Raw genomic sequence first — 27,688 nt, forward strand, 5'->3', positions numbered from 1 at the left:
GGTCTCAAACTACTGACCTCAAGTGATCCACCTGCCTCGGATTCCCAAAGTGCTGAGATTATAGGTGTGAGTCACCTGGCCCAGCCTCTACTTTCTCTTCCTGTGAATTTTTCTAGCTAACTCATGTAAGTGGAATCATACAGGATTTCTCTTTTTGCAACTGGCTTATTTCCCATAGCATAATGTGCTCAAAGCATATTCATGTTGTAACATGTGACAAGATTTCCTTCCTTATTTTCGAGACTGGATCTCACTCACTCTGTCACCCAGGCTGGAGTGCAGTGGCACAATCACGGTTCACTGTAGCCTCAACCTCCCTAGGCTCAGGTGATCCTCCCATGTCTGTCTCCCAAGTAGGCAGGACTATAGGTGTGCACCACCATGCCCAACTCTTTTTTTTTTTTTTGTAGAGATAAGGCTTTGCTGTGTTGTCCAGGCTGATCTCAAATTCCTGGGCTCAAGCAATTTGCCCACCTTGGCCTCCCCAAATGCTGGGGTTACAGGTGTGAGCCACTGTGCCTGGCCTTCCTTCCTTGCTTTTTAAGGCTGAATAATATTCCATAGCCAGGGTGGACAGATTGCTTGAGCCTAGGAGTTTAAGATCAGCCTGAGCAACATGGTAAAACCCCCCCTCCACCCCCTCTTAAAAAAAAAAAAAAGAGATATTGCTTTCAGATATTTACCCAGAAATGGGATTGCTGGATCATATACCAGTTGTATTTCTAATTATTTTTAGGAACCTCTATACTTTTTTCCATAGCAGTTGCATCATTTCATTTTACAATCCCACCAATAGTGCACAAGGGTTCCAATTTCTCAACATCCTCACCAATGCTTTTTTTTTTTATAGTAGCCATCCTAATGGGTGAGGTCACTGTGGCTTTGATTTGCATTTCTCTGATGATTAGTGATGGTACGCATCTCTTCATGTGCTTGTTGGCCATTTGTACATCATCTTTGGAGAAATGTTATACTTGAGGGTTTACTTCCAGGCTTTCTATTCTATTCCATAGGTCTATTTGTCTTTAAGACCATGCCACACTGTTTTGATGACTGTAGCTTGTAGTATGTTTTGAAATCAGGAAGTGTGAAGGCAGAGGCTTTTGATATTCATTTTTTCCACCATCATATGTTCTCCACGACCTACATGAAAATAACAGGATCCCTGGGTGTTCTCTGAACATCTCGGACCCTTCCGAGCCAATATCTGGTCTCAATTTTAATGATCTCAAGCCATCGAGTTTTATTGTCTACAGAGGAATCTAAGTCTTTATGTCAAAGCCATAAAAGGCAACATACAAAAAGAACACCGAGGAGATGAATTACTTAATTCCACAAAAATCCATCGCTGTCAGTATGTAGGTGAATGCCCAGTTGTAGGTGAGTTTAAAGAGGGATATGCCCAGACTCTCAGCGGGGCTCACCCCTCCCCTGCTCCCTCCTCCTCCTCTTCTTGGAAAGGTCCTGTGGGAAACTCAGAATGAACTAGGATCATGCAAAATTTTATAGTCCAAATACATGTCTGGGAGCAAAAGACACATACAATAACGTGGCCTTCAGCGCAGCCTGTTAACACTTTTCAGTTTGTTTTGTGATAGTCAATTTAACCATGACAAATGAGTGAATGAATGATACCAACAACATCTTGACCTCATGTACAAAGTGACTTAAAAAAACTTTATTGGAGCTTCTTAGAGCAGAACTGAGTGTGCAATGCTAGGACCATTTTGGGATCTTCAGAGTGGGAAACTGGGACATCATAGGAGAAGAAAGCAAGCCACTGCTGGGAGGGCTGGCCGCCCCCAGGGAGCCACAATATTCACAAGAACTCTTGCTTGCCACACTGCAGAGGACCCAGCGACATCTGGCCAAGAGGGAGAGGACACCAGGGAAGATGGGCTCAGGGCACCATGTTCCACCACTTGAAGGAGAAGGGCTTTCTGCGCACGTTGGTGCCGCAGTGCACCTCCCCATGCCTGATGTGGTAGGTGAAGAAGTCATTGATGAAGGTGCAGTGGAGGCCCAGTGGCTCCAGCAGGGAACACACCTTCTCCTCCAGGCAGCAGCGGCCATTGATGATGGGCCCGAAGGGCTTGGGGATGCCCAGGTGCTTCCCTAGCACCAGCATGTTCACCTGCAGAGAAGTGAGGGCTCAGGTCACAGGCAGCAGCGGGCAGCCTGCAGCGCAATCTGAGCGGCCCCTCCCTTCTCTGACCTTTGGAAATAATAGCCCCTCCAGGCGTGGTGGCTCAGACCTGTAGTCCCAGCACTTTGGGAGGCTGAGACAGGAGGATCGCTTGAGCCCAAGAGTTTGAGGCCAGCCTGGGCAACATGGTGAGACCCCATCTCTACAAAAAGCATTTTTAAAAATTAGCTTGGCATGGTGGTGTGTGCCTGTGGTCCCAGCTACTTTGGAGGCTGAGGCAGGAGGATCACTTGAGCCCAGGAGGTCAAGGCTGCAGCGAGCTGTGATTGTGCCACTGCACTCCAGCCTGGCAGCTTGGGCAACAGAGTGAGAGTCTATCTCAGAAATAAAAAGTGCTGGGTGTGGTGGCTCACGCCTGTAATCCCAGCACTTTGGGAGGCCGAGGTGAGTTGATCACCTGAGGTCAGGAGTTCGAGACCAACTTGGCCAACATGGTGAAACCCCGTCTCTACTAAAAATACAAAAATTAGCCAGGTGCGCCTGTAATCCCAACTACTCAGGAGGCTGAGGCAGGAGAATCGCTTGAACCCAGGAGGTGGAGGTTTCAGTGAGCCGAGATCATTCCAATGCACTCCAGCCTGGGCAACAGAGCAAGACTCTATCTCAAAAATTAAAACAAAATAAAAATAATAGCCCCACTTTACAAATGAGAAAACTGAGACCCAGAGGTGGAAAATGGTTTGCCTAAGGCCACCCAGCTATACATGAACTACAGCTATTAGACTCCAAGTTCCATACTCTTATTTATTTTAAATTAAAAAAATTTAGATTCTGGGGTACATATACATATTTATTACATGGGTATATTGATTACTGGTGGGCACTGGGCTTCTAGTGTATCCATTACCCAAACAGTGAATATCATACCCGATAGGTAATTTTCCAGCCCTCACCTCGCTCTCATTCTCTCCATTTTGGGGGTCCTCAGTGCCTATTATTTCCATCTCTGTGTCTATGTGTACCCACTACCTATATGTGACAACACACGGTATTTCATTTTCTGCTTTAGTTCACTTAGGATAATGCCTCCAGCTCCACCATGTTGTAGCAAAGGACATGATTTCTTTTCTTTCTTTTTTTTTTTTTTTTTTTTTTTTTCTTTTTGAGACAGGGTCTTACTCTTCACCCAGGCTAGAGTTCAGTGGTGCGATCTCAGCTCACTGCAATGTCCACCTCCTGGGCTCGAGCAATCTTCCTGCCTCAGCAGATGTCACTATGCCTGGCTAATTTTTGTATTTTTTGTAGAGACAGAGTTTCTCCATGTTGCTCAGGCTGGTCTTGAACTCCTGGACTCAAGCAATCCTCCCGCTTAAGCCTCCCAAAGTGCTGGGATTACAGGTATGAGCCACCCCTCCTGGCTGATTTCGTTCTTTCTGATGCTGCCCATGCTGTTAACACTACATTCTCCTCCCCTATCTGCAACCTTCTGGTAAGCTCTTTCTATTACTCAGGGCCCAGCTCAGATGGCAGCCCCTCTGTGAAACTGCCCATGAATCCCTGAGCTCTGGCAGTCACTCCTGCTCTGTGTTCCCATAACTCCCAGCACTGCGCCTTGCACGTAGTAGATACTCAATAAACATCTGTTGACTGGATGGATAAATGACTGCCTCTGTTATGGCACTGTCCATATGTAAATAACGTATGTAAATGACTCTGCTTCCTCCATTAGATTGGCAGGCAGCCCGGTGAGGTGGAAAGGTGAGGATTTTGGCTGTAGGCCTATGTGGGTTTGAATGCCAACTCTGCTATTCAATAGCTGTGTGGCCTTAGGCAAGTCACATCACCCCTCTGAGCCTCATCAGCAAAATGAGCCCAACACATATTTCCATTGCAATGACAATTAGGTAAGAACGTGTAGGCACAGCACTGTGCTGGCACATAGTAGGTGCACAGCCATTTTCCATGGGCCATGAGTCCTCAAGGAGGCATCTCATTCTTTGCCACCGCCTAGACACATGCATGCTAAGTGCCTCGCGCTGTTCATCCCTCTGCCTGTTCCACTCCCTCTTCCCGGCCTCCCACAGCCAGCTCCCGGGAGAGAGTCTGGTCTCATGCTCAGACTCCCTCTGGGGACCTTGAGCAGTGAAGGCACATGGTCAGCCCTCAGTGTTGCTGACTACCATAGCCATGGGCGTCCACTTTCATTCCCGCACTGGGAAGCCTGGCTTGGCCAAACTGGAGGGAAACAAAATGCTTGGGGTCAATACTTTAATTCCTTTTGGCCAAGGAACCCTTTATTCTACACACAATCTTTTGCAGAATGTCAATGCAGAAACAGAAAATCTGAACCACTGGATTCGAGGCACTGCCTTGGAACTCAAGGGCCCTAGGGAACCCAGTTTGAAAACCACTGTGGTAGGGCCTGCTGGCTCCTCCCTGGACTGTAACCCCCAGCTCCAGAAGAAGGGGGTGGCTGGGGTTCCCCAGTAGGACCAGGTGAAGTTTCTGCCTGGGTCTCGGGTATGCTCTGAAGAGAGGGAGGAATGGGGCCAAGGAATGGCAAAAACACAGTGGATGATATCAAGACAGCACTTAGGGGCCACAGTGAACGCTCAAGACAAAGGTGGGACCACCCACAAGTGCAGCCTCCAGAAGGTGAATCCCACTCAGCCTAGGCAGTGCCAGCCCCATCTCCTCACAGAGGCCTTCCCGGACCCCCCAGTCTGAGGTGGTGCCCCCACGTGTGTCCCTGTTATGGTGCATAAGGCGACTTGAGGGTATCTTGTTTGTTGCTCGACTCCCTATCCATCCCTCCATTCCCTGCACCACCCCGGAGCCCCAGGGAAGCTGCTAGGTGGGAAGGCAGCATGGTGGTTATGGCAGGGGGTCTGAAGCCAGAGCCCTGGTGGAGGTGACGATAGACTCTGACTCCCAGAATTGTTGTGAGATACCAGAAGGTGCTCTGGAAGTGGTACATGGCCATGCAAGCCTGTATAGAGCACCCTTGGCATAAGTGACTCCATCTTAGAAAAAGACTCCATCTTACATTTCAAAAGGCACCATGCTAACAGGAACCAGATGTTTGCCTAATCAACAGAGACTGCACCCAACCAGATAGGGACATAAGCAGGCATACTCTATTACTATCAGTCTTCACCAGAGGACTCTGGCTATAAAAAGAGCAGGTCTTCACTAGCTTAAGATGACTGTCTTTTTTTTTTTTCCGAGACAAAGTCTCACTCTGTCACCCAGGCTGGAGTGCAAGAGCGTGATCTTGGCTCACTGCAACCTCCGTCTCCCAGGTTCAAGTGATTCTCCTGCTTCCGCCTCCCAAGTAGTTGGGATTACAGGCTCCTGCCAGCACACCTGGCTAATTTTTGTATTTTTAGTAGAGATGGGGGTGTCACCATGTTAGCCAGGCTGGTGTTGAACTCCTTACCTCAAGTGATCCACCCCTTTGACCTACTAAAGTGCTAGGATTACAGACATGAGCCACCGCACCTGGCCTCAAGATGACTGTCTTAACAGACACTGTCTTGCTGTCACTAGTGATTAGCACCTGGCACCCGCTGTTGAAGGCTCTGCCAAAATTACACTCTTCCTTGCAAGACACTGATGTCCATTTAGATCAGCCCAGGACCCTCTCCTTGTCCACATCACTCTCCTTGGACTGGTTCACTGACCCCTTTTCCTGTCCCCTTCTCTCTTGATGTTAAATATTGCTTTGTTTGATATGAATGTTTCATCTGTAACATTTCTGTGTTGATTAAGTACACTACTATGTATGGTTTGCAGTACTGACTGACTTGTGGAGAGGCTTGAGCCTGTGTGCCCAGGGCTCTGCCCACCTGAGGACTGCCCCTGGGGAACTCTGTGTGGCTTGTGGATTTTATGATGGAAATAGCATCAGTAGAAGCCTGACCTTGTGGAAAGACACCAACGTGCATGGACCTGGTCACGTCTGACCTTGTACCACTCGGGACAAAGCTACAAACGGTTATGGAGAGGAGCCAAGCCCTCTGGGACCGCCCAGGTGCCCCGCTGGCCTCTCAGGCTGAGCTACCTCCATGCCACACCCTGGGGTTTTAAAGCCACCACCTCCTCACCATGTTGGGGAAAAAGGCTTCGGCCTTGGAGAACTCTTTGAGCTTGAAGAGCTGCGGGATGTCAATGATGTCACTCTCGGCCAGGCCCAGCTCCCGCTTCAGCAGCTCGCGGTTCCAGTCGATGCATCTCTTGGGGGGAGGGGCAGGGGCAGTGAGTGGGGGATGCTGGCAGTCTGGGGGGGGGGGTGGGGGACAGTGTGGGGCTGAGGCCCCCTGCCTGAGGAAAGGACCTGGGACAGTGTCAGGAAGGCAGTGAAGGTGGCTGCCAGGCCTCCCTGCACAGAGGGGCCTCTGGCCAGTGCTCTCGGGGGACCCTGGGGCCTCCCATTCCCTCTGCTCCCTCAGCCTCTCCCAGTCTCTGCTTCTGCTCTTGCTTCTGTGTCTCTGTCTTCCAGCGCATCCTGAGACCCTGAGCCTCTACGTTCCTCTAATCACTGGGAAAGTGGCTGAGCGGGGGACAGGGCGTCAGGCCTGCTGGGGTGTAGGCACCCAGGCTCCTACCTCCACAAATGAATTATGTTCTCTCAGTGTCTTGTTTGACAGAATGTTCTTTATTTTCTGCTGGTTTTTTTCTGTCATGGAGAAAAAGAAAAAAAGGCAAATGAACTTAGAGGTTGATTTCCCTCTTCCCAGCCAGTGCCCGGGGGGGGACTCAGTGTTCCCATCTATAAAATGGAGTCAGTAATAATTCTTACCATACAGGTTTGCTGTGAGCATCTGCAAGTCAAATGCCTTTAATACAATATTTTAGCAGTATAAGTTCTCATTAAAAATGTTCTCACCTCATTTAAATTATTTTTAAAATATATTTTTATAGTGGTTTTTTTTTGTTTTTTTGTTTTTTTGTTTTTTTGTTTTTTGTTTTTTTGAGACAGAGCCTTGCTCTGTCTCCCAGGCTGGAGTGCAGTGGTGCGATCTTGACTCACTGCAACCTCCACCTCCCGGGTTCAAGCAATTCTCCTACCTCAGCCTCCCCAGTAGCTGGGATTACAGGCATGCACCATTGCGCCCAGCTAATTTTTATACTTTTAGTAGAGACGGGGTTTCACCATGTTGGCCAGGCTGGTCTTGAACTCTTGACCTCAGGTGATCCACCCGCCTCAGCCTCCCAAAGTGCTAGGATTACAGGTGTGAGCCACCACACTCGGCTTAGTTTAATGTTTTGTTTTTTTTTTTTTTTTTTTTTTTTTGAGACGGAGTCTTGCTCTGTCACCCAGGCTAGAGTGCAGTGGCACATTCTCGGCTCACTGCAACCTCCACCTCCCAGGTTCAAGTGATTCTCCTGCCTCAGCCTCCCAAGTAGCTGGGATTACAGGTACCTGCCACCACACCCGGCTAATTGTTGTATTTTTAGTAGAGACGGAGTTTCACCATCTTGGCCTGGCTGGCCTTGAACTCCTGAACTCGTGATCCACCCGCCTCGTCCTCCCAAAGTGCTGGGATTACAGGCATGAACCATCGCGCCCAGCCTAGTTTAATGTATTTTAATAGCATACTTACAGAAACAGCACAGAAAACAGACAACATTAAAAATATCTACTTGCATGCAGGACAGACAGCTCAGAAAAGTATAGTGAATGGATGGACTCTACTGTGTGATAAAAATGCTACAAATACCATTTAGTTGCCGTCAATAAGAAAATTCCTTGTTTTAAGCCGGGCGTGGTGGCTCACGCCTGTAATCCTAGCGCTTTGGGAGGCCGAGGTGGGTGGATCACCAGGTCAGGAGTTCGAGACCAGCCTGGCCAGCATGGCAAAACCCCATCTCTACTAAAAATACAAAACATTATTCAGGTGTGGTGGTGCACACCTGTAATCCCAGCTATTCGGAAGGCTGGGGCAGGAGAATCACTTGAACCCGGGATGCAGAGGCTGCAGAGAGCCGAGATCGCGCCATTGCACTCCAGCCTGGGCAACAGAGGAAAACTTCGTTTCAAAAGAAAAGAATGTCCAGAAAAATTTAACAGGGTTGCTTATAATTATTATAAAGTTGAACCACTGAAACTTGTTCACTGGAACGTTTTGCTTTGCATTAATGCTAAATTATCTTATCTCCAAAGAGATCCCATCGAGAAAGGAAGAAACAGGTCTGCCCTCTCCTGATGCCACACAACATACTCAGATCTGAGGTGGAGCTCTCAGCCACAGAGGCTTTTCAGCCCGTGGGCCCGGCCCATGTCTGTGAGCTCTGCTGAAAGAGTAATATTTCATCTATGCTCCAGCTATACCGAACCTCCCCCAGGTCCTCACATACATTGTGCTTTCTCCTGCCTCTGAGCCGCCCCACCCGCTGTCCCTCTGCCTGTGGTATCTCTCTTCCTCTCATTTCCCTGCCCCGTTTGCCCAGCCAACCCCTACTTGCATGCTCCTGCTTGGCCTTTGCAGCCTCCAAGAAGCCTTCTCTGAGCTCCATCCACTCAGACACCCCTCAAAGCCCCTGTGTTGGAGCTGTTCTGTTGACTCACTTCCCCCTGGCCTGTGAGCCCAGAGAGCAGCAAGCTGTTCTACCCTGTTCACGCAGTCTCCTTAGCACTTGGCACAGTGCCTGGCACACAGTAGGTGCTCAGATGCTACCCTGTTGCCTGGATGATTCCCTCCAGGCAACAGCGGACCACGGGAAGCAGGAAGGTGCACAGACAGGAGAACAAGGCAGGGCCGACTTACTCTTGATCCCTTCGAACAGCAGGGCCTCCCCGTGGCCCTCATTCTGCTGCTCCTGGAACAGTTTGTAGCAGGACCTGGGGCTGGCCAGGAGCAGCCGGAAGCCCTGGAGGCAGAAACACTGGGGTTAGAGGTCAGCTTTGCCCCTGGGGCTCCCAAGGAGGGTGGATCTGCCGACGGTGGGAGGAGTGGGGACTTGGACCCAAGCTGGCCACCTCCTCTACTGCCATCCTAAGGGTGAAGGAAAAATAGACTCAGACAAGTAAAGTTGCTCCCACCCCAGGCAGAGGGTCTACCCAGGAAGGAGGCATGGCTTCCTAAGGCAGCCCCCAAGACTGTACCTTCCCATCTGGTGCAGGCACAAAGCTCAGGAACTCGTCCACGTGGCCCACAATCAGCCAGTCAGAATAGAGCTTCACAGGGGCCTGCACCTGCTGGGCACTGAGGAAGTCCTGCAGGGCCTGGTGCATCTCCCGGCTGTCATTGCTGTCATGGCAGGGTTAAAGGGGTGTTATTGGCAGCAAAGGCCACAGGGAAGTCCCTGAAGGACAAGGGGCTTGGCAAAAAGGTCAAGGTTCTCCTTCAGCTGAGAAAGGGATGCAGGAGCATAGAATGCCTTTATTTTATCCCCTAACATTTGAGAAATTAAGGAATTGTCATTCTAGTTTTATTGGGGGAAACTGAGGCACAGAGTCACTAAGGTAAGTAGGACAGAGCTTAGCCTCAGAAAGCACTGCCTCTCGAGTTAGACGAGATGCTGGTGTTCTGGGTACCCGTGGGGTTTAGAGTCAGTCTGACCTAAGTCGGTGATCTCTTGTTAGCCATGTGGCCTTGGGGACATTCCTTCACCTGTTTGAGCCTCAGTTTTCTCCTAAAAAAAAAATTCGTGTTCCAGTGCCTTGCTCTTCCTCATTTTTTTTTTTTTTTTTTTTTTTTTTTGAGACAGAGTCTTGCTCTGTTGCGCAGGCTGGCGCAATCTCGGCTCACTACAACCTCCGCCTCCTGGCATCAAGCGATTCTCCTGCCTCAGCGTCCCTAGTAGCTGGGATTACAGGCATGCACCACCAGGCCCAGCTAATTTTTTTATTTTTAGTAGAGACGGGGTTTCACCAGGTTAGTCAGGCTGGTCTTGAACTCCTGACCTCAGGTAATCCACCCACCTCGGCCTCCCGAAGTGCTGGGATTACAGGTGTGAGCCACTGCGCCCAGCCTCTTCTTGTTCAATAGGTTCTAGCCGTCCTGGCCTTGCACGCAGGAGCTCATTCCTGCCTCAGGGCCTTTGCACATGCATTTTCATCTGCCAGGAACTCTCTGTCCCAGACCTCCATGTGGCCCTGTCCCTTCTGTCATTAGGCCTCAGTTCAAAAGCCCCTTCCCCAGAGAGGCCCTCCCTGGTCACCCTGACAGTTCCTGTTCCTCCTGTGCCCCTCTCTTTTGTTTTTGTCATTTGAAATTATCTTGTCTACTTTTCTTTTTTTTTTTTTTTTTTGAGACAGAGTCTCGCTCTGTCGTCCAGGCTGGAGTGCAGTGGCGCAATCTCGGCTCACTGCAAGCTCCGCCTCCCAGGTTCATGCCATTCTCCTGCCTCAGCCTCTCCAAGTAGCTGGGACTACAGGCGCCCGCCACCACGCCCGGCTAATTTTTTGTATTTTAATAGAGACAGGGTTTCACCGTGGTCTCGATCTCCTGACCTCGTGATCCGCCCGCCTCGGCCTCCCAAAGTGCTGGGATTACAAGCGTGAGCCACCGCGCCTGGCCTATCTTGTCTACTTTTCTATCATCTGTTTCCCTACTAGAGTAGTGGTAAGGACTTGTCTTTCATGTCCACGGCTGCATTCCCAGCTCCCAGAACATTCTGGATGATCAGTAAATATTCACTGACTGAAAGAGGGTAAGTGGCAGAGCTGGAATTGAACTTGGGTCTATGGGCTCCAAAGCCCGCCTTCCTCACCCTGCACTTGGATTCCTCTCACACTCCCTCAAGTCTGTTGGGCTGTTTAGGGTCGGAAGCAGGAAGGCGAGGCTTCCACTCTGGCCTCTGCTTTTCCACGGCATCCCTGGGTCCTGGCTGCCCCTTCCAGTTACTCCCCTCCTTACCTGGGATAACAGCTGTCCCCGAAGAGAATCCTGCCCAACGGGTATTCCTTGCCTCTGACTGTGACTGGGGGGCTCACTTCCAGGTTCCCAAAGGAGTCCAGTCCACTGATACCGCCTGTTTGGGGCCCTCGAGTTACGTAGCCAAAATCTGGACCCTGAGATATGAGAAGGGAGTGCCAAGAGTTAGAGGAATGAGGTCCCTGGTGAAGGGTCAGGGGGTCCAAGTTTAGAGATGAACTTGGGCACAGGAAGTAACTCAGTACCATCTGCAGCTGGTACATAGCAGGTGCTGTTATCACATGTGGAAGGTTAAAGGAATGTTGAGTTCATTCAACAGACAAGAAAAGGGACTAGCATTTGTTGGGTCCCTAATGCATGCCAGCTGCTTGGTAAACCTTAACTTGGGCATAAAACGAATCTGCAAAACATCATTTTTCCCCCTTAAGACAGAGTCTTGCTCTGTTGCCCAGGCTGGAGTACAGTGGTGTGATCTCAGCTCACTGCAACCTCCGCCTCTGGGTTCAAGCAATACTCCTCAGCCTCCTGTGTAGCTGGGACTACAGGCACGCCCCACCACGCCCAGCTAATGTTTGTATTTTTTTTTTTTTAGTAGAGATAGATTTTTTTTTTTTTTTTTAGTAGTTTCACCATGTTGGCCAGGCTAGTCTCAGATTCCTGACCTCAAGTGATCCGTCTGCCTCGACCTCCCAAAGTGCTGGGATTACAGGCATGAGCCACCACGCCCAGCCACATTTATTCTCTTAAAATTCTGGAGGCCAGAAGTGTGAAATCAGTTTCACTGGGCTTAAGTCCAGGGATGGCAGAGCTGGTTCCTCCTGGAGGCCCTGAGGAAAGAATCTATTATATTTCCTTGTCTTTTTCAGCTTCTAATAGCCGCCTTAGCTGGCAGCCCCTTCTTCCACCTTCAAAGATCTCCAGCCTCAGCTTCCATCATCACAGGCCCTCCCGCATTCCAGGATAAACCAGGATAATCACCCCATCACAAGATCCCTAATATAATCACATTCAGCAAAGTCCCTTTTACCATATAAGGAAACATCAGGTTCGGGGGGCGTTAGGATGTAGAGGGGCCATTATTCAATCCACCGCCCATCTCCCCTTCCTCCCAGGAGAGGGTACATCTAGCCTTCTACACATAGATGGTCCATTCCCTGGGGCTTCATGGGGGCCATGAACTCCCTGAGAGTAGACTCCAAATTGTGTGCCCAGGTGTGAGTTTCTGGGAAAATGAGTAGGTTTCAGTGAGGTCTTGATCTACAAATTTACTTCTTCACTGCAGTTTTGACATCCTGGGCTCAAACAATCCTTCCGCCTCAGCCACCCGAGTAGCTGGGCCCGAGTAGCTGGGACCACAGGTGCATGCCATCACGACCTGGCTAATTTTTAAAGTTGTTTTTTCCTGTAGAGATGGGGTCTCACTATGTTGCCCAGGCCGGTCTCAAACTCCTGGGCTCAATCTTCCTGCCTCGGCTTCCAGAGTGTTGGGATTATAGGTGTGAGCTACTGCGCCTGGCCTGATTCCACAAATTTAACAATCACACTTCCAGGTCCTCTCTCCACTTCTCTCTAAAACCCAGACCAACCTGCTTCCCCCGCCCATCAAAGCTTTCCTTGTCCAGGTCTCCATGACCACATGGCCATATCCCGAGTGCAATGCTCGGGCCTCACCTTCCCCTCAGAAGCACCTGAATCAGCTGGTCACGCCTGCGTTCTCCGCACACTTTCTGCCCTTGGCTTTCAGGACACCGGGGGATCCTGATTCACCTCCAACCTCACTTGCCCCTTCAGTGGTCCTGCCGAGTCTCATGAAATTCCGTTCCCGAGCCACAACCCTCATGTTCGCATCTCTGGGCATCCCTTCCCTCCCAAACATCAGATGTATATCCAGGCTCACCTGACTTCCCATTTGGATGTTGACCAATTATCTCCCACTTGCCTTAAACAGAGCTTTGGGTCCCCTCTTCCCACCCCCTCATTCTCCATCAACCTGTTCCTCCTCCCACAGTCCTCCCCTCCCCTCCCAGGGGATGGTGCCTGCCACCCACAGAGGTCACAGCCTTGCTGTCAGCTTTGGCTTGACTCTCTCATAGTGGGGGTCAGAATGTCCTGCTGGCTATGCCTTCCAGACATAGCCGGAATCTCATGGCTTCTCACCTCCTCCGGCCACACCCTGCCTGCACTCCCAGCATCCCTCACCTGCCCACTCCCTTCCCCCTTGCCTCTGCTCTCTTTACTCAACACGTAGCAGGGCTTGTTCCCTTTTCTAACAAACCAGATCATAATCCTCCTCTGTTTAAGACCTTGTGATGATTCTCAGTTTCTAAACAAGCGGCCTTAACAGTAGCCAACAAGCCCAACCCCATCCGGTCATCACGTCCCTTCCCCATCACCTCTGACCACAGCCTCTCCTACCACCCCCCATCTCCTCCCATCACCTCCCTGACCACCCCTGCTACCACCTCCCATCTCCTCCTGACCACCCCTCCTACCACCTCCCATCTCCTCCCTGACCGCCACTCCTACCACCTCCCATCTCCTCCCTGACCACCTCTTCTCCCACCTCCCATCACCTCCCTGACCACCTCTCCTACTGCCTCCCATCACCTCCCTGACCACCTTTTCTACCACCTCCTATCATCTCCTCCCTGACCGCCTTTCCTACTGCCTCCCATCAGCTCCCTGACTGCCTTTTCTCCCACCTCCTATCTCCTCCCTGACCGCCTCTCTTACTGCCTCCCATCAGCTCCCTGACTGCCTTTTCTACCACCTCCTATCACCTCCCTGACCACCTCTCCTCCCATCACCTCCCTGACCGCCTCTCCTCCCACCTCCCATCACCTCCCTGACCACCTCTCCTACTGCCTCCCATCACCTCCCTGACCACCTTTTCTACCACCTCCCATCTCCTCCCTGACCGCCTCTCCTATTGCCTCCCATCAGCTCCCTGACTGCCTTTTCTACCACCTCCTATCTCCTCTCTGACTGCTTCTCCTCCTGGTTGCTCTGCTCCACCCCTCCAGGCGCTCTTGCTGTTCTGGAACACTCAAGGCATGCTCCTGCCCCAGGGCCTTTGCACTGGCTGTTTCACTGCCTACAACACTCTTCACCCAGACACCCACTCACATGGCCAACTCGCTCACCTCCCTCAAGCATCTGCTGCAAGGTCAGCTTCTCTGTGAAGCCCACCCTGACCATCCTATTTAAGAATGCAATCTTTTTTTTTTTTTTTTTGAGAACAGGTCTCACTCCTATTGCCTATGCTGGAATGCATTGGTGTGATCATGGCTCACTGCAGCCTCACCCTTCAGGGTTCAAGGATCGTCCCACCTCAGCCTCCTAAGTAGCTGGAAATATAGGCATGCACCACCATGCCTGGCTTATTTTTATTTTTATTTTTAATTTTTTTTTTTGTAGAGACAGGGTTTCACTATGGTGCCTAGGCTGGTCTCGAACTCCTGGGCTCAAGTAATCCACCAGCTTTGGCCTCCCAAAGTGCTGGGATTACTGGAATGATCCACCAGACTCGGCTTTAAGAATGTAACCTAGGCCGGGCGCGGTGGCTCACGCTTGTAATCCCAGCACTTTGGGAGGCCGAGGCGGGCGGATCACGAGGTCAGGAGATCGAGACCACGGTGAAACCCCGTCTCTACTAAAAATACAAAAAAAAATTAGCCGGGCATGGTGGCGGGCGCCAGTAGTCCCAGCTACTCGGAGAGGCTGAGGCAGGAGAATGGTGTGAACCCAGGAGGCGGAGCTTGCAGTGAGCCAAGATTGCACCACTACACTCCAGCCTGGGTGACAGAGCGAGACTCCTTCTCAAAAAAAAAAAAAAAGAATGTAACCTAATCCACCTTCCCTACCACGCTGGCACCTGTGAGCCCCTCCATTCCGCTCTACTCTCTCTTTTCCTGTAGCTTTTTTTTTTTTTTTTTTTTTTTCCCTCTGAGACAAGGTCTCATCTGTTGCCCAGACTGGAGTGCAGTGGTGCAATCATGACTCACTGCAGCCTTGACCTCCTGGGCTCAAGCGATCCTCCCGCCTCAGCCTCTCTAGTAGTTGGGACTACAGGCATGCGTTACCATGCCTAGCTAATCAAAACAATTTTTTTTTTTTTTGTAGGGACAAGGTCTCATTATGTTGCCCAGTCTGGTCTCAAACTCCTGGGCTCAAACAATTCTCCCACCTTGGCCTTCCAAAGTGCTAGGATTACAGGCACGAGCCACCACACCCAGCACCTGTAGCTCTTGACATCACCTTCTAAGGAACCATATAACTGCTTTGCTCTATTCATCGTCTGCTGTCTCTGAGGGCCAGAATGTCCCCTCCGTGAGGTCAGGGACCTTGGTGTTGCTCCCTGTCATATCCCAAGTGCCTAGAACAAGGCCCGGCTGAGTATGTGTTCAAACAGTATTTGATGAATGAATGTAAGTTCATCCACATCCCTGCCCTCGCTGTTGCTGTGAGAGGGGTCAGTTATATAGCCTTCAGGCTTGGATTTCTGCAGGCAAATGAAGGCATGTCCATGGTCTGCAGAAGTGGCCCCCCAAGAGTGGGCTATGCGGGGGACGCTCATGGATGCCAAGTGCCTGAGGCACAACGTTGGAAAGCTGTTGCCCTTCTCATTTTCCTCCAGTCTTTTCTGGTTCCTCAAAAATTCAAGTTTCAGTGACGCAAACACATCCTTAACACCTGCTAATCTCTCATTTTAACAACCAGAGAGCTGACCTCGAGCTCAGAGATGCTGCAGTCACTTGTAACGAGCTGGCTTTGGTAGCAGGATCTTGTTTCAGTTCTGTTTAACTTCACAGTTGCCTTCTGTCTGTGGGAAGTGCTGGTTTCCCATTGACGGTGGTGATAGAAAATTTACTGATGATGCTTAAGGGAAGAACAACCACTCTGTGTGAAGCTTCGTGCCAGCTGCCCGATGGACAGCGTAAGGCATAACAGCCTCAGGCCCAGCAGCGCAGGCAACGAAAAGTAGATGAACGAGTCCATGATTTTAACAAAATACACTGAAGAACTCAACAGGGGGCTGTAGTGGAGAAAACTAGGAGTTGGGGTGGGAGTAGGGATCCCTCCTTCAGCATCAGGGAAGGCCTCACTGAGTAGGGAATAGAAGCTGAAACCTGAAGGCTGAGAAGCAGCCAGCCCCGTGAACAGGGAACAGCATTGCAAGCAGAGGGAACAGCATATGCAAAGACCATGAGGTGGGGAAACGTTAGGCAAGCTTGAAGAACAGGAAGGAGGCCAGTGGAGGTGGGGCTGGGTAAGGGACAGCGAGAGTGGCCCACAGTGGTGCTGGAGAGGCAGGTGGAGCCAAAGCCTGGTGCCGAGTGTGACTTTATCTCCAATTATTTTCATTCTGAGTGATTTGTGTGGTTTTTTTGTTTGTTTGTTTGTTTGTTTGTTTGTTTTTGACACAGTCTTGCTCTGTCACCCAGACTGGAATGCAGTGGTGCAATCTCGGCTCACTGCAACCTCTGCCTCCTGGGTTCAAGGGATTCTCCTGCCTCAGCCTCTTGAGTAGATGGGATTACAGGCACACGCCACCATGCCCAGCTAATTTTTGTGTTTTTAGTAGAGACAGGATTTCGCCATGTTGACCAGGCTGGTCTCGAACTTCTGACCTCAGGTGATCTGCCCTCCTCGGCCTCCCAAAGTGCTGGGATTACAGGTGTGAGCCACCACACCTGGCCTCATTCTGAGTGATTTGAGTCAGAATACGCAGATGTGCTTAGCTGAGGGACCGGTACCGCTTGCCTTCATCCAAAGTTGTCTGTGGGAAAGGGGACAACAACGGTGCCGAGGTGTCCGTCTGTCCAGCAGGACTTGTGGCATCAGAAAATCTGGCTTTTGTTATACTTGGAGCATCAAAGTAGGAGACACAGCCACTGAACCAGGCAGGACTGAAAGCAGCGGAAAGAGGGCAAAGTCACAGTAGCAGCTGGCTGGTTCGCCCCAACGCTGTTGAAACAAGATGAACTTGACCCCATGGCTGAGTACACACTGTAAATCCAACAGCATCTCTGCATCTCCACCACTCGGCACGCACTGCTTGGCCAGGAGGAAGCGAGACTCAGGACAAGTTGTTTAGTTTAACTGAAGTTTCATTCTGAAGCCTTCTGTGTGGGCAGGGCCACTCTCCCTTCCCTTGGGGCACAGTACAGATGCTTGTCGGAAAGTCATTTGTCCTAGCAAACCTTGGACCCCACACTCCTTCTGTCGTTTTCCCTGGGCATCTTGAGCCAAGGGGCTGCCAGGGCTCAGAGTGCAGGCCTGGGGTCCTCCTGGGAAGGCAGGGAGAGGGAGGCAGGGCGGGGAAGAGCATGCTCGCCAAGCCGGACCAGCCGGGTTTGAATCCCAACTTCTCCATCTGAGCGTCAGTTTATTCTTCTATAAAATGGGCCTATTGATAGCATCTCCATAACAGTTTATCAAATTAAATGAGTCAGTGCGGGTAAAGAATGCAGCACTGGCTAACACACAACTCATGTTCAATAAATGCAACTATTATTATTATTACTCTGTGCTGAGTTTGTATCAACCTGCCAGGCTAGTCAAGCATGAGTCAGCAATATGTCACTTCCCACCCCCACATGGACAGCCTCTGGCTGATAAAGTCACACCCAGGAAATGACCACTAATCCACTGATCCCAAGACCCCCCACATCCCAGATGGAGCACCTGAAGGCCAAACACCACCCATAAGACAGAGCCTCCAGCTGGGCGTTGGGAGAGATTCCAGGCCTGGCCCCACCTCCACCTTGCAGCAAGAGCTTCTTCAAGAGCACAAGGAGGTCCAAGCCTGAGCCACCTCCTCGGCAGGGTTACCTGGAGATCAAGCTGAGCTCACAGGTGACAAGGGTTTTGGGAAATGAAGAGCCAGATCTTATCTTGGTAATAACAAAAATAACAAGCCCCACCTACATGCGCCCACTTTGGTAGGAATTCCACCTGCTTGCACTGGGCTACTCAGCCACAGGCGCGGGCGGGGAAGACAGGCTAAAAGGAGGGCGTCTCAAGATAAGAGGGTTTCGGCAGCTGTGCCCCCTCCCCACCCCATGCAGGTACCATCACGCGTTTGATGGGAAACTCCTTCAGGCCTCTGTTCCTTGGAGAGTCAAAGACCACAGGCAGCGTTTTGTGTGGGGCTTGGATGTAGCCGATCTCCATTTCATCCTGTGGGAGTGAGTGGAGAGGAGGCTGTTGCGTGTGCTGCCTGGGTCTTGATGCCCGATGCCAGGATGGGGGCATGAAACCATCCATGCACTCTCACCCTTGCAGTCAAGGGCACATTCCTATGAGATGTTTGATCTCAGAGAAGGGGCTCAGAAAGCGGAGCTTATTGCCCCCTATTTGCCCAGTGCATGAGAGGCCATGAGCCTGCAGGAGTGCCTTTCCCTCCCACTCCTGGTGGTGCCTGGGCCAGTGCTGGGGACCCCTGGTGAGCAAAACTGAGACCCCTCCTCAACGTGAGAAAACAAGGGAGGCAGGCAGTGGGCACCAGGGTTAGGAGGTGATGAGGGGGTGAGGGGTTGAGGGGTCTGTGGGGACACAGAGGAGGGGCTCCCAATGCAGCTAGGATGGGCCAGAGAAGACCTGTTGGCGCCAGGGCTCCCGGCCTCCTCCCCAAAGGAGGGCAGATAAGACCCAGCCTGGGCCACTGGAGCAGCCAGGAGGAGCACGGGGAGGTTTCAGAAATGAATCTGCTGAAAATTCTGCCTCCGCAGGCTTGCATTCTAGCAGGCAGATGTGACGTTGGACATAATCACTACTATAAGTTACTATTAGGATGAACCAGACAAAAGTTCCACTCTTGCAAATAAAAAATGATGCATATCAGCAATTTCACACAGGTCAACCTGATATCCAAAAAATGGAATGGCGGCCAGGTGCAGTAACTCACACCTGTAAGCCCAGCACTTTGGGAGGCGGAGGTGGGTGGATCACCTGAGGTCAGGAGTTCGAGACCAGCCTGACCAACACGGAGAAACCCCATCTCTACTAAAAATACAAAATTAGCCAGGTGTGGTGGCACATGCCTGTAAGCACAGCTGCTCGGGAGGCTGAAGCAGGAGACTCATTTGAACCCAGGAAGTGGAGGCTGTGGTGAGCCGAGATCGCGCCATTGCACTCCAGCCTGGGCAACAAGAGCGAAAAAAAAAATAAAAGATGGAATGGCAAGAAAGGAAGAGAGGATGTTGTGTGGGGGTGAAAAGAAAGAGGGATGAATTCCTGCTAGGGGTGACGGGGTAAATTTATGGACGAGGAGCATTGGCGCTGGGATTCACCGGTATGGATTGGAGATGGGGGATGGGAATGGGGAGATGGGTCCAAGAGACAGTACCGCAGGGGTGCAGCATGGAAGGACAGGGTCCCGAGGCAAAGCAAGGCAGTGGTGGGGAGGGTCAGTGCTGCCCACCAAATGCCCACTGGCACTGCCCAGTGCCAGGCATTGGGGTGCTGGGCTGGATGAGGCCCAGTCTCAGTCCTTGGGGCACTCCTGGCATGATGGGTGGAGTGGCATGGAAACAGAGACTGGTAATCAGGTGTTTCCAGGCACAGTGGCAGGCTGGCCCCAGGGAAGGGAACCAGGCAGGCTGAGAGGGCTTGGAAACAGACTGAGCAGGAGGAGATGGGAGCCATGGAAAGTGCTGGAGCTGGGGTGTGACCTAGTTTGGTGGCTGAGCCCAAGATGGACAGCCTGGAGGGAGGACCACTTGAGGGGCTGGTTGAGCACCAATCTCCCAAGCTTCACATATTTCCCGAGGCCACCTGAGTGTTTTCAAGCAGGAAGGTGGCTTTCATCTTGGTGACTGCAGTGGGCCTGCAGTGGCCCACAGCAAACGTCAGACGAATCACTTTCTCAAGCCTCCTGGCCCAAGGACTTCTCAGGTTCCTACCTCCCTGTCCATCTAAGGAAGGGTGGCCAGTGAGGCACCAGGCTGAACCCCAGGAGCCTGGGTCCCCCAAGTGTCTCTTGGCCCTCAGGGACATTCACCCTGCCTGCCCCACAGGACACATACCTGCATCCACTGGTCATCCATGTTCTCCTCCTCAGGGCAGATGGTCAGCTTGCACTTGGCTTTCATGGCCAGAGTAGTCACTGACTTCAGGAAGTCCTCATTTTCAAAAATACTAGAGAGAGCAGAAAAGCAGCTCCTTAGTGCTCTGGATTTTGAAGCTCAGCCTGGAAGGATGTGGAGGGACACACAGGTGTTCAGGGGTCACCTGTGGCCTGAACAGAGGCTCTTGGCATGTCCAGTCCATCTGCTCTTAGCAGGCATTAGCTCATGGAATCCGTCTAACAAGTTATGAGGCAGGAACTAGTGGGTACCCCTTCTACCCATGTATTAGTCCGTTTTCATGCTGCTGATAAAGACATACTTGAGGCCGGGTGCGGTGGCTCACGCTTGTAATCCCAGCACTTTGGGAGGCCGAGGCGGGCGAATCACGAGGTCAGGAGATCGAGGCCACGGTGAAACCCCGTCTCTACTAAAAATACAAAAAAATTAGCCGGGTGTAGTGGCGGGCGCCTGTAGTCCCAGCTACTCGGAGAGGCTGAGGCAGGAGAATGGCGTGAACCCGGGAGGCGGAGCTTGCAGTGAGCCGAGATTGCGCCACTGCACTCCAGCCTGGGTGACAGAGCGAGACTCCGTCTCAAAAAAAAAAAAAAAAAAAAAAGACATACTTGAGACTGGGAATGAAAAGAGGTTTAATTGGACTTACAGTTCCACATGGCTGGGGAGGCCACGGCAGGAGGCAAAAGGCACTTCTTACATGGCGGTGGCAAGAGGAAATGAGGAAGAAGCAAAAGGAGAAACCCCTGATAAAACCATCAGATCTCATGAGACTTACTCACTATCATGAGAACAGTATGGGAGAAACCACCGCCATGATTCAGATTATCTCCCACTGGGTCACTCCCACAACACTTGGGAATTATGGGAGTACATTTCAAGGTGAGATTTGGGTGGGGACACAGAGCCAAAGCATATCATCCTGCCCCTGGCCCCTCCAAATCTCATATCCTCACATTTCAAAACCAATCATGCCTTCCCTACAGTCCCCCAAAGTCTTAACTCTTCAGCATTAACCCAAAAGTTCACAATCCAAAGTCTCATCTGAGACAGGGCAAGTCCCTTCCTCCTATGAGCCTGCAAAATCAAAAGCAAGCTAATTACTTCCTAGATACGATGGGGGTACAGGTGTTGGGTAAACACAACCATTCCAAATGGGAGAAATTGGCCCAAACAAGGGGGTTACAGGGCCCATGCAAGTCCAAAATCCAGCAGGGCAGTCAAATTTTAAAGCTCCAAAATGATCTTTGACTCCAGGTCTCACATCCAGGTCATGCTGACACAAGAGGTGGGTTCCCATGGTCTTGGGCAGTTCCGCCCCTGTGGCTTTGCAGGGTATAGCCTCCCTCATGGGAAGCCAGTTTCACAGGCTGGTGTTGAGTGTCTGTGGCTTTTCCAGGCACACAGTGCAAGCCATCAGTGGATCTACCCTTCTGGCATCTGGAGGACAGTGGCCCTCTTCTCACAGCTCCACTACTTGGCGTCCCAGTAGGGACTCTGTGTGGGGGTTCCCACCCCACATTTCCCTGCTGCACCACCCTAGCAGAGGATCTCCATGAGAACCCCACCCCTGCAGCAAACTTCTGCCTGGACATCCAGGCGTTTCCACACATCTTCGGAAATCAAGGCAGAGGTTCCGAAACCCCAATTCTTGACTTCTGTGCACTTGTAGGCTCAACACCATGTGCAAGCTGCCAAGGCTTGGGGCTTGCACCCTCTGAAGCCACGGCCTGAGCTCTACGCTGGCCCCTTTTAGCCAAGGCTGGAGAAGCTGGGATGCAGGGCACCAAGTCCCTAGGCTGCACATAGCACAGGGACCCTGGGCCTGGCCCATGAAACCATTTTCTTCTAGGCCTCTGGGCCTGTGACGGGAGGGGCTGCCGTGAAGACCTCTGACATGCCCTGGAGACATTTTCCCCATTGCCTTGTGGCTTAACATTAAGCTCCTTGTTCCTTATGCAAATTTCTGCAGCTGGCTTGAATTTCTTCTCAGAAAACGAGATTTTCTTTTCGATTGCATTGTCAGGCTGCAACTTTTCTGAACTTTTATGCTCTGCTTCCCTTTTAAAACTGGATGTCTTTAACAGCACCCAAGTCACATCTTGAATGCCTTGCTGCTTAGAAATTTCTTCTGCCAGATACCCTAAATCATCTCTTTCAAGTTCAAAGTTCTACAAATCTCTAGGGCAGGGACAAAATGCCACCAGTCTCTTTGCTAAAACATAACAAGAGTCACCTTTGCTCCAGTTCCCAACAAGTTCCTCATCTCCATCTGAGACCATCTCAGTCTGGATTTCATTGTTCATATCATTATCAGTATTTTTGTCAAAGCCATTCAACAAGGCTCTAGAAAGTTCCAAACTTTCCCACATTTTCCTGTCTTCTTCTGAACCCTTCAAACCGTTCCATCCTCTGTCTGTTACCCAGTTCCAAAGTTGCTTCCACATTTTGGGTATCTTTTCAGCAACGCCCCCCTCTACTGGTATCAATTAGTCCATTTTCATGCTGCTGATAAAAACATACCTGAGACTAGGAAGAAAAAGAGGTTTAATTGGACTTACACTCCCACATGGCTGGGAACGCCATGGTGTGAGGCGAAAGGCACTTCTTACATGACGGAGGCAAGAGAAAATGAGGAAGATGCAAAAGCAGAAACCCCTGATAAAACCATCAGATCTCATGAGACTTATTCACTACCATGAGAACAGTATGGGGCAAACCACCTCCATGATTCAAATTATCTCCCACCAGGTCCCTCCCAGAACACGTGGGAATTATGGGGGTATAATTCAAGATGAGATTTGGGTGGGGACACAGAGCCAAACCATATCAACCTGGGAGAAGACAGAATATGAGTTCACTGTTCAAGGTCACGCCACCTGGAACAGTGCTGGGATTGGAATACAGTCCTCACTGGATTCTGGCCTGCATCCTGTCCACCAGGTTACCCTCTTACTCTTCTGCCCCTGAAGCAATCAGAAGAGGGGAGGAGAGGGTCTCCTGAGACCCTGGCACACTTGTCAGGGGCTCTCAGACTGCAGGAAGATTGCCTGGGCCTCCCCAAAATGCAGATGGGCCCCGTCCCCAGGGATAAGACCCAGCAGCTCACAGACAGCCAGAAAGGTGCATTTTATTTAATTTTAATTTAATTTAATTTTTAATTTTTATTATTTTTCTTTTTCTCGAGATGGAGTCTCGCTCTGTCGCGCAGGCTAGAGTGCAATGGTGAGATCTCGGCTCACTGCAACCTAGGCCTCCTGGGTTCAAGTGATTCTCCTGCCTCAGCCTCCCGAGTAGCTGAGATTACAGGCACAAGACACCACACCCGGCTAATTTTTTGTATTTTTAGTAGAGACGGAGTTTCACCATGTTGGCCAGGCTGGTTATTTTATTTTTGAGATGGAGTCTTACTCTGTTGCCCAGGCTGGAGTGCAGTGGCGCAATCTCAGCTCACCGCAACCTCCACCTCCAGGGTTCAAGCAATTCTCGTGCCTCAGCCTCCTGAGTAGCTGGATTACAGGCATGCACCACCACGCCTGACCAATTTTTGTATTTTTTAGTAGAGACGGGGTTTCACCATGTTGGCTGGGCTGATCTCAAACTTCTGACCTCAAGTGATCCACCTGCCTCAGCCTCCCAAATTGCTGGGGTTACAGGCATAAGCCACCGTGCCCAGCCCAGAAAGGTGCATTTTCAATGAGTTCCCAGGAGTTTCTGGTACACAAGGTCCGTTGGCCACACTCTACAGGCCCCTGGGAGCTAACGTAGCCTCAGCTGCATCAGGGCAGGACAGAGGCAATTACAACAACGGTAAGGAACCTCCCTGCCTTTTTAGAGCCCCCAACAAGCAGCAGGCTCTCAGTGGGCAGGGGAGGGGTGACTGCTTTTCCCATCACACAGTGAGTGCTGCGGATGGAACTCAGGCTCTTTGTTGCTGGCCCAGGGCTCCTCCTGAGGTGTCTGGGCCCACCCCAGCACCCCAGGGCCTCTCACCTGCACGCGTACACCTCCTGCGGGGGCTGGGTGTTGGGGGTCATGATCCAGGGCGCCACGCGGAAGACCACGCTGTCTTGGAACACCACAGCCTCGGGGAGCTCCTGCGGAGGAGGGGGTAAGGGGAGGGAGGGGCTATCACCACCACCAGGGCCCAGCACCTACCACTTCCCGCAGCTGTTTGGAGTCCCTCTGCCCAGCTGGGCTCTGTACCCCCTTCCCCAGCCAGGCCACTGCCCGGAAGCCCAGGCCCCCAACGCAGGGCTGCCTTCTCGGCCTACCAGGTTGGACGTGTCCAACATGGAGACGGTGAGGGTAATGAGCCCGGGGAAGTCGGTGTCCGGGAAAGCGAGGGCCTCCACGTAGAAGTCCATGTTGTGCTTTCCACCGGGGACCGTCAGGTAGTGAGAGGGCCGCTTGGGACCCAGGACTACGCTGCACCTGGAGGACAGTTTGCCCCCTAGGAGAGAGGCAGGGGAGACTCAGGTTGCGTCCTCACTTCTGAAGACCTTTCCTCCTCTCCCCAGTGCTCCCCAGAAGCCTTTCCCAGGGTCACCACATGCCACCATCAGAGAACCCCTTGCAGCCAAATCTGGCCAGTCCCCTTAGGAGAAAAGGACCGAAGTCCCAGCTGGGCCACTGCTTCCTGGCTGAAGTCCCGGAAGGGTGTGGCAGGGGTGACTGAGCCATTCCAAACTTTACAGGAAGTCCAGTATACACCATTCCTTCACTCATTCCCGAGCATCTGCTCTAGCCAGATGTCAGCAGGGGACAGAGGCACAGCAGGGGACCAGGGAGACAGAGTCACTGTCCTCCTATCCTCACCCCCAGAGAGTGCACAGTCTTACGGGTGAGTAGGGAGAAGCAGAGATCATGAAAATAGCAGACAGCTGTGATAGAGGGAATCCCTGAGGACTTCCTGGAGGAGGTGATGCCTGGGTGGAGGCAATAAGTTGACCTGTCACCAAATCAGTGTTACTTTAATCACTTTAAGAATGAAACAGGCCAGGTGCGGTGGCTTACACCTGTAATCCCAGCACCTTGGGAGGCCGAGGCAAGAGGATCACAAGGTCAGGAGATCGAGACCAGCCTGGCCAACATGGTGAAACTCCATCTCTACTAAAAACACAAAAAAATTAGCCAGGCATTGTGGCGGACGCCTATAATCCCAGCTACTCGGGAGGCTGAGGCAGGAGAATCGCTTGAACCCAGGAGGTGGAGGTTGCAGTGAGTTGAGATCGCGCCACTGCACTCCAGCCTGGCGACAGAGACAGACTCCATCTCAAAAAAAAAAAAAAAAGAAAAGAAAGAAACAGAGGCTGGGCGTGGTGCCTGTAATCCTAGTGCTTGGGGAGGCTGAGGCAAGTGGATCATTTGAGGTCAGGAGTTCGAGACCAGTCTGGCCAACCTGGTGAAATCTCATCTCTACTAAAAATACAAAAATTAGCTGGATGTGGTGGCACATGCTTGTAATCTCAGCTACTGGGGAGGCTGAGGCAGGAGAATCACTGGAACCCAGGAGGTGGAGGCTGCAGTGAGCCGAGATGGCACCACTGCACTCCTGCCGGGGCAACAGAGTGAGACTCTCTCAAAAAAAAAAAATTAAAAAAAAAAAACATGGAATAGACCAGGCAGAATGATCAGGATCAGAATGATTGTCAGACCCCTGCAAAAAAAAAACCCTCCCATGGCGTTCTCCATCTCCTTCTGTCCAGAAGCCAAAGTCAATATATGCCTACCTGACCTCCCCCTTCCCCTCTGTGCTGTCTCTTCTACCCTCATTCCCCAGTTTAACCCTTGCACATTCCACCCCAGCTGCACTAGCCTCCCTGCATTCCTCCAAACCACAGGCATGAGCTCACCTCAGGGCCCATGCACTTGCTGCTCCCTCTGCCTGGAACACCCTTCCCCTAGGTGTCTTCCTGGCTGTTCCTGTATCTCCCTCTGCTCACGTGGCACCTCATGGGGGACACCTTCCCTGGCCACCCTCTCTCCACACACCCCCAACTCCACTCCTCACTCCACATCCCCTTCCCTGCCGCATTCTTCTACATAGCATGTCACAGCGTTGGACACATTAGGTGTTTTATGTAATTATTTTACCTATAGTTCTCCCAGCCACTAAGATGAAAGCAACACGAGGGCAGGGACTTGGTCACAGTTGTGGCTCTGTGCCCCGTTCCTGGGACCAACCTGGCACCTACTTAGTTGCAGGTGCTCGTGGGTCACTGAGAAGTTCCTGATGTCTCTGATTAGCAGGATGTTGCAGAACAAATGATTACATGCCACATGCCGTCAGCTTACACTCAAAGTCTATAACCAGGAGGTGTGTGTGTGTGTGTGTGTGTGTGTATGAGAGAGAGAGAGAGAGAAAGGCAGGGAGAAATAACCAGTCATTTTGTCTGTGTCCTCCATCTAGAAGGTAGTAGACGAGATGTTGTCTGTCTTGCCCACTGCTGTGTCTGCTGTTCTTAGAACTTGGCACATAGTAGGTGCTCAGGATTTATCTGCCACACAGCTGTATGACGGGATTGTGCCCCGTTGGCCAGGGCAGGAGGGGAACACAGATGGGGATGACTTACGTGTGGCCTGAAACACCCTCACTTTGTCCATCTCAGACCTGGCCACGTGGAGCACCAGTGTATGCTTGGTGAAGAAGTCCTTGGGGGCCTTCGTGCTCAGGGTCATCAGGGACATGTCCTGCAGGTCTGGGATGATAAGGGCATTGCCTGAGTCACAGGCCCTTGAGACCACTGCTGGTTTCCCATAGCCACCTCCTGGTGGAGCCTCACACCTCACTGCTCCCCTGAGACCTCCCTTTACCATGTTGCCTGGTTTTCTTTTCTTTATGCTATTTTGAGTCTTTAAATGATGGTTTTCATTTTGGAATGAGAGCTCATTAAGGTTTTGGTCTCCTCCCACTAGGATGAGCTGGGGATGTAACCTCAGCAAAGCGGGGACCACATTTATTAATATTTTGTTCCTTGCAACGTTCCCTGAATCTTGAACCTAGAAAGCTGAGAACTCCCTAGAACAATGACCAGCAGGTGGCAGGTGCTCAGCTGAGATTTGTGCAGTGAACGAGTGAAAGGTTTCTGTGCTGGTCCCAAGCAAGAAGTGTAGTTTGTGAACCAACTTGAACAATAGCCAAGAAGGGGTAGAGGGTGGGGAGAGTGAAGAGATGGTTCCCGAGGGACTGACTGATAGCCAAGGGCTTAAAGGCTTTGGGGTCAATTTGGTTTGAATCTGGGATCAGGGTGGGCTTGGGAAAGGGATTTCAGCTTTCTCTGCCTTTGTTTCCTCATCACTAAGACAGGGGCAAGAGTTGTACCCACCATAGAACTGTTGGGAAGATAAAGTGAGGTGATACACAGTGCTTATACCAGCTCTTGGCACCCCGGGAGTGCCCACAAAGGGTAGCTGTTGTGATTATTACTGCATGCCAGGCACTGTACAGAGACTGCCCCCTGGCATCGGGCCAGGCCAACTACATGCAACTTGAAAATACTCTCATTTCTATGTTATTCTAAGAGCACCCCAGGAAGGCCTGCCAGCCCGAGCCCCTTAGCACCTTCCTCCAGCGC

General features: G+C 51.3%; 1 protein-coding gene across 3 annotated transcripts in view; it reads right to left on the minus strand.

Annotated features, from left to right (window-relative positions):
* Positions 1-1,651: 1,651 nt before the first annotated feature.
* Positions 1,652-27,688, minus strand: part of PADI4 (peptidyl arginine deiminase 4) — a 55,219-nt gene continuing 29,182 nt past the window's right edge. The window contains exons 6-16 of one of the 3 annotated variants that reach the window (XM_055261788.1): positions 26,687-26,812; positions 24,386-24,564; positions 24,105-24,208; positions 20,058-20,169; positions 18,103-18,210; positions 11,011-11,165; positions 9,255-9,399; positions 8,917-9,019; positions 6,754-6,824; positions 6,253-6,381; positions 1,652-2,134 (exon numbers count right to left, since the gene is read on the minus strand). In XM_055261788.1, coding sequence (XP_055117763.1) covers positions 1,901-2,134; positions 6,253-6,381; positions 6,754-6,824; positions 8,917-9,019; positions 9,255-9,399; positions 11,011-11,165; positions 18,103-18,210; positions 20,058-20,169; positions 24,105-24,208; positions 24,386-24,564; positions 26,687-26,812 — 1,466 coding nt within the window. In that variant the 3' untranslated portion in view covers positions 1,652-1,900. Of the gene's footprint in view, positions 2,135-2,951; positions 4,674-6,252; positions 6,382-6,753; positions 6,825-8,916; positions 9,020-9,254; positions 9,400-11,010; positions 11,166-18,102; positions 18,211-20,057; positions 20,170-24,104; positions 24,209-24,385; positions 24,565-26,686; positions 26,813-27,688 lie in introns of those variants that run through there. The other 2 variants (XM_055261789.2, XM_063631156.1) reach the window with 2 other exon arrangements.

This window comes from Symphalangus syndactylus, chromosome 22, assembly GCF_028878055.3.
Source record: "Symphalangus syndactylus isolate Jambi chromosome 22, NHGRI_mSymSyn1-v2.1_pri, whole genome shotgun sequence".
Taxonomy (NCBI): Eukaryota; Metazoa; Chordata; class Mammalia; order Primates; family Hylobatidae; genus Symphalangus; species Symphalangus syndactylus.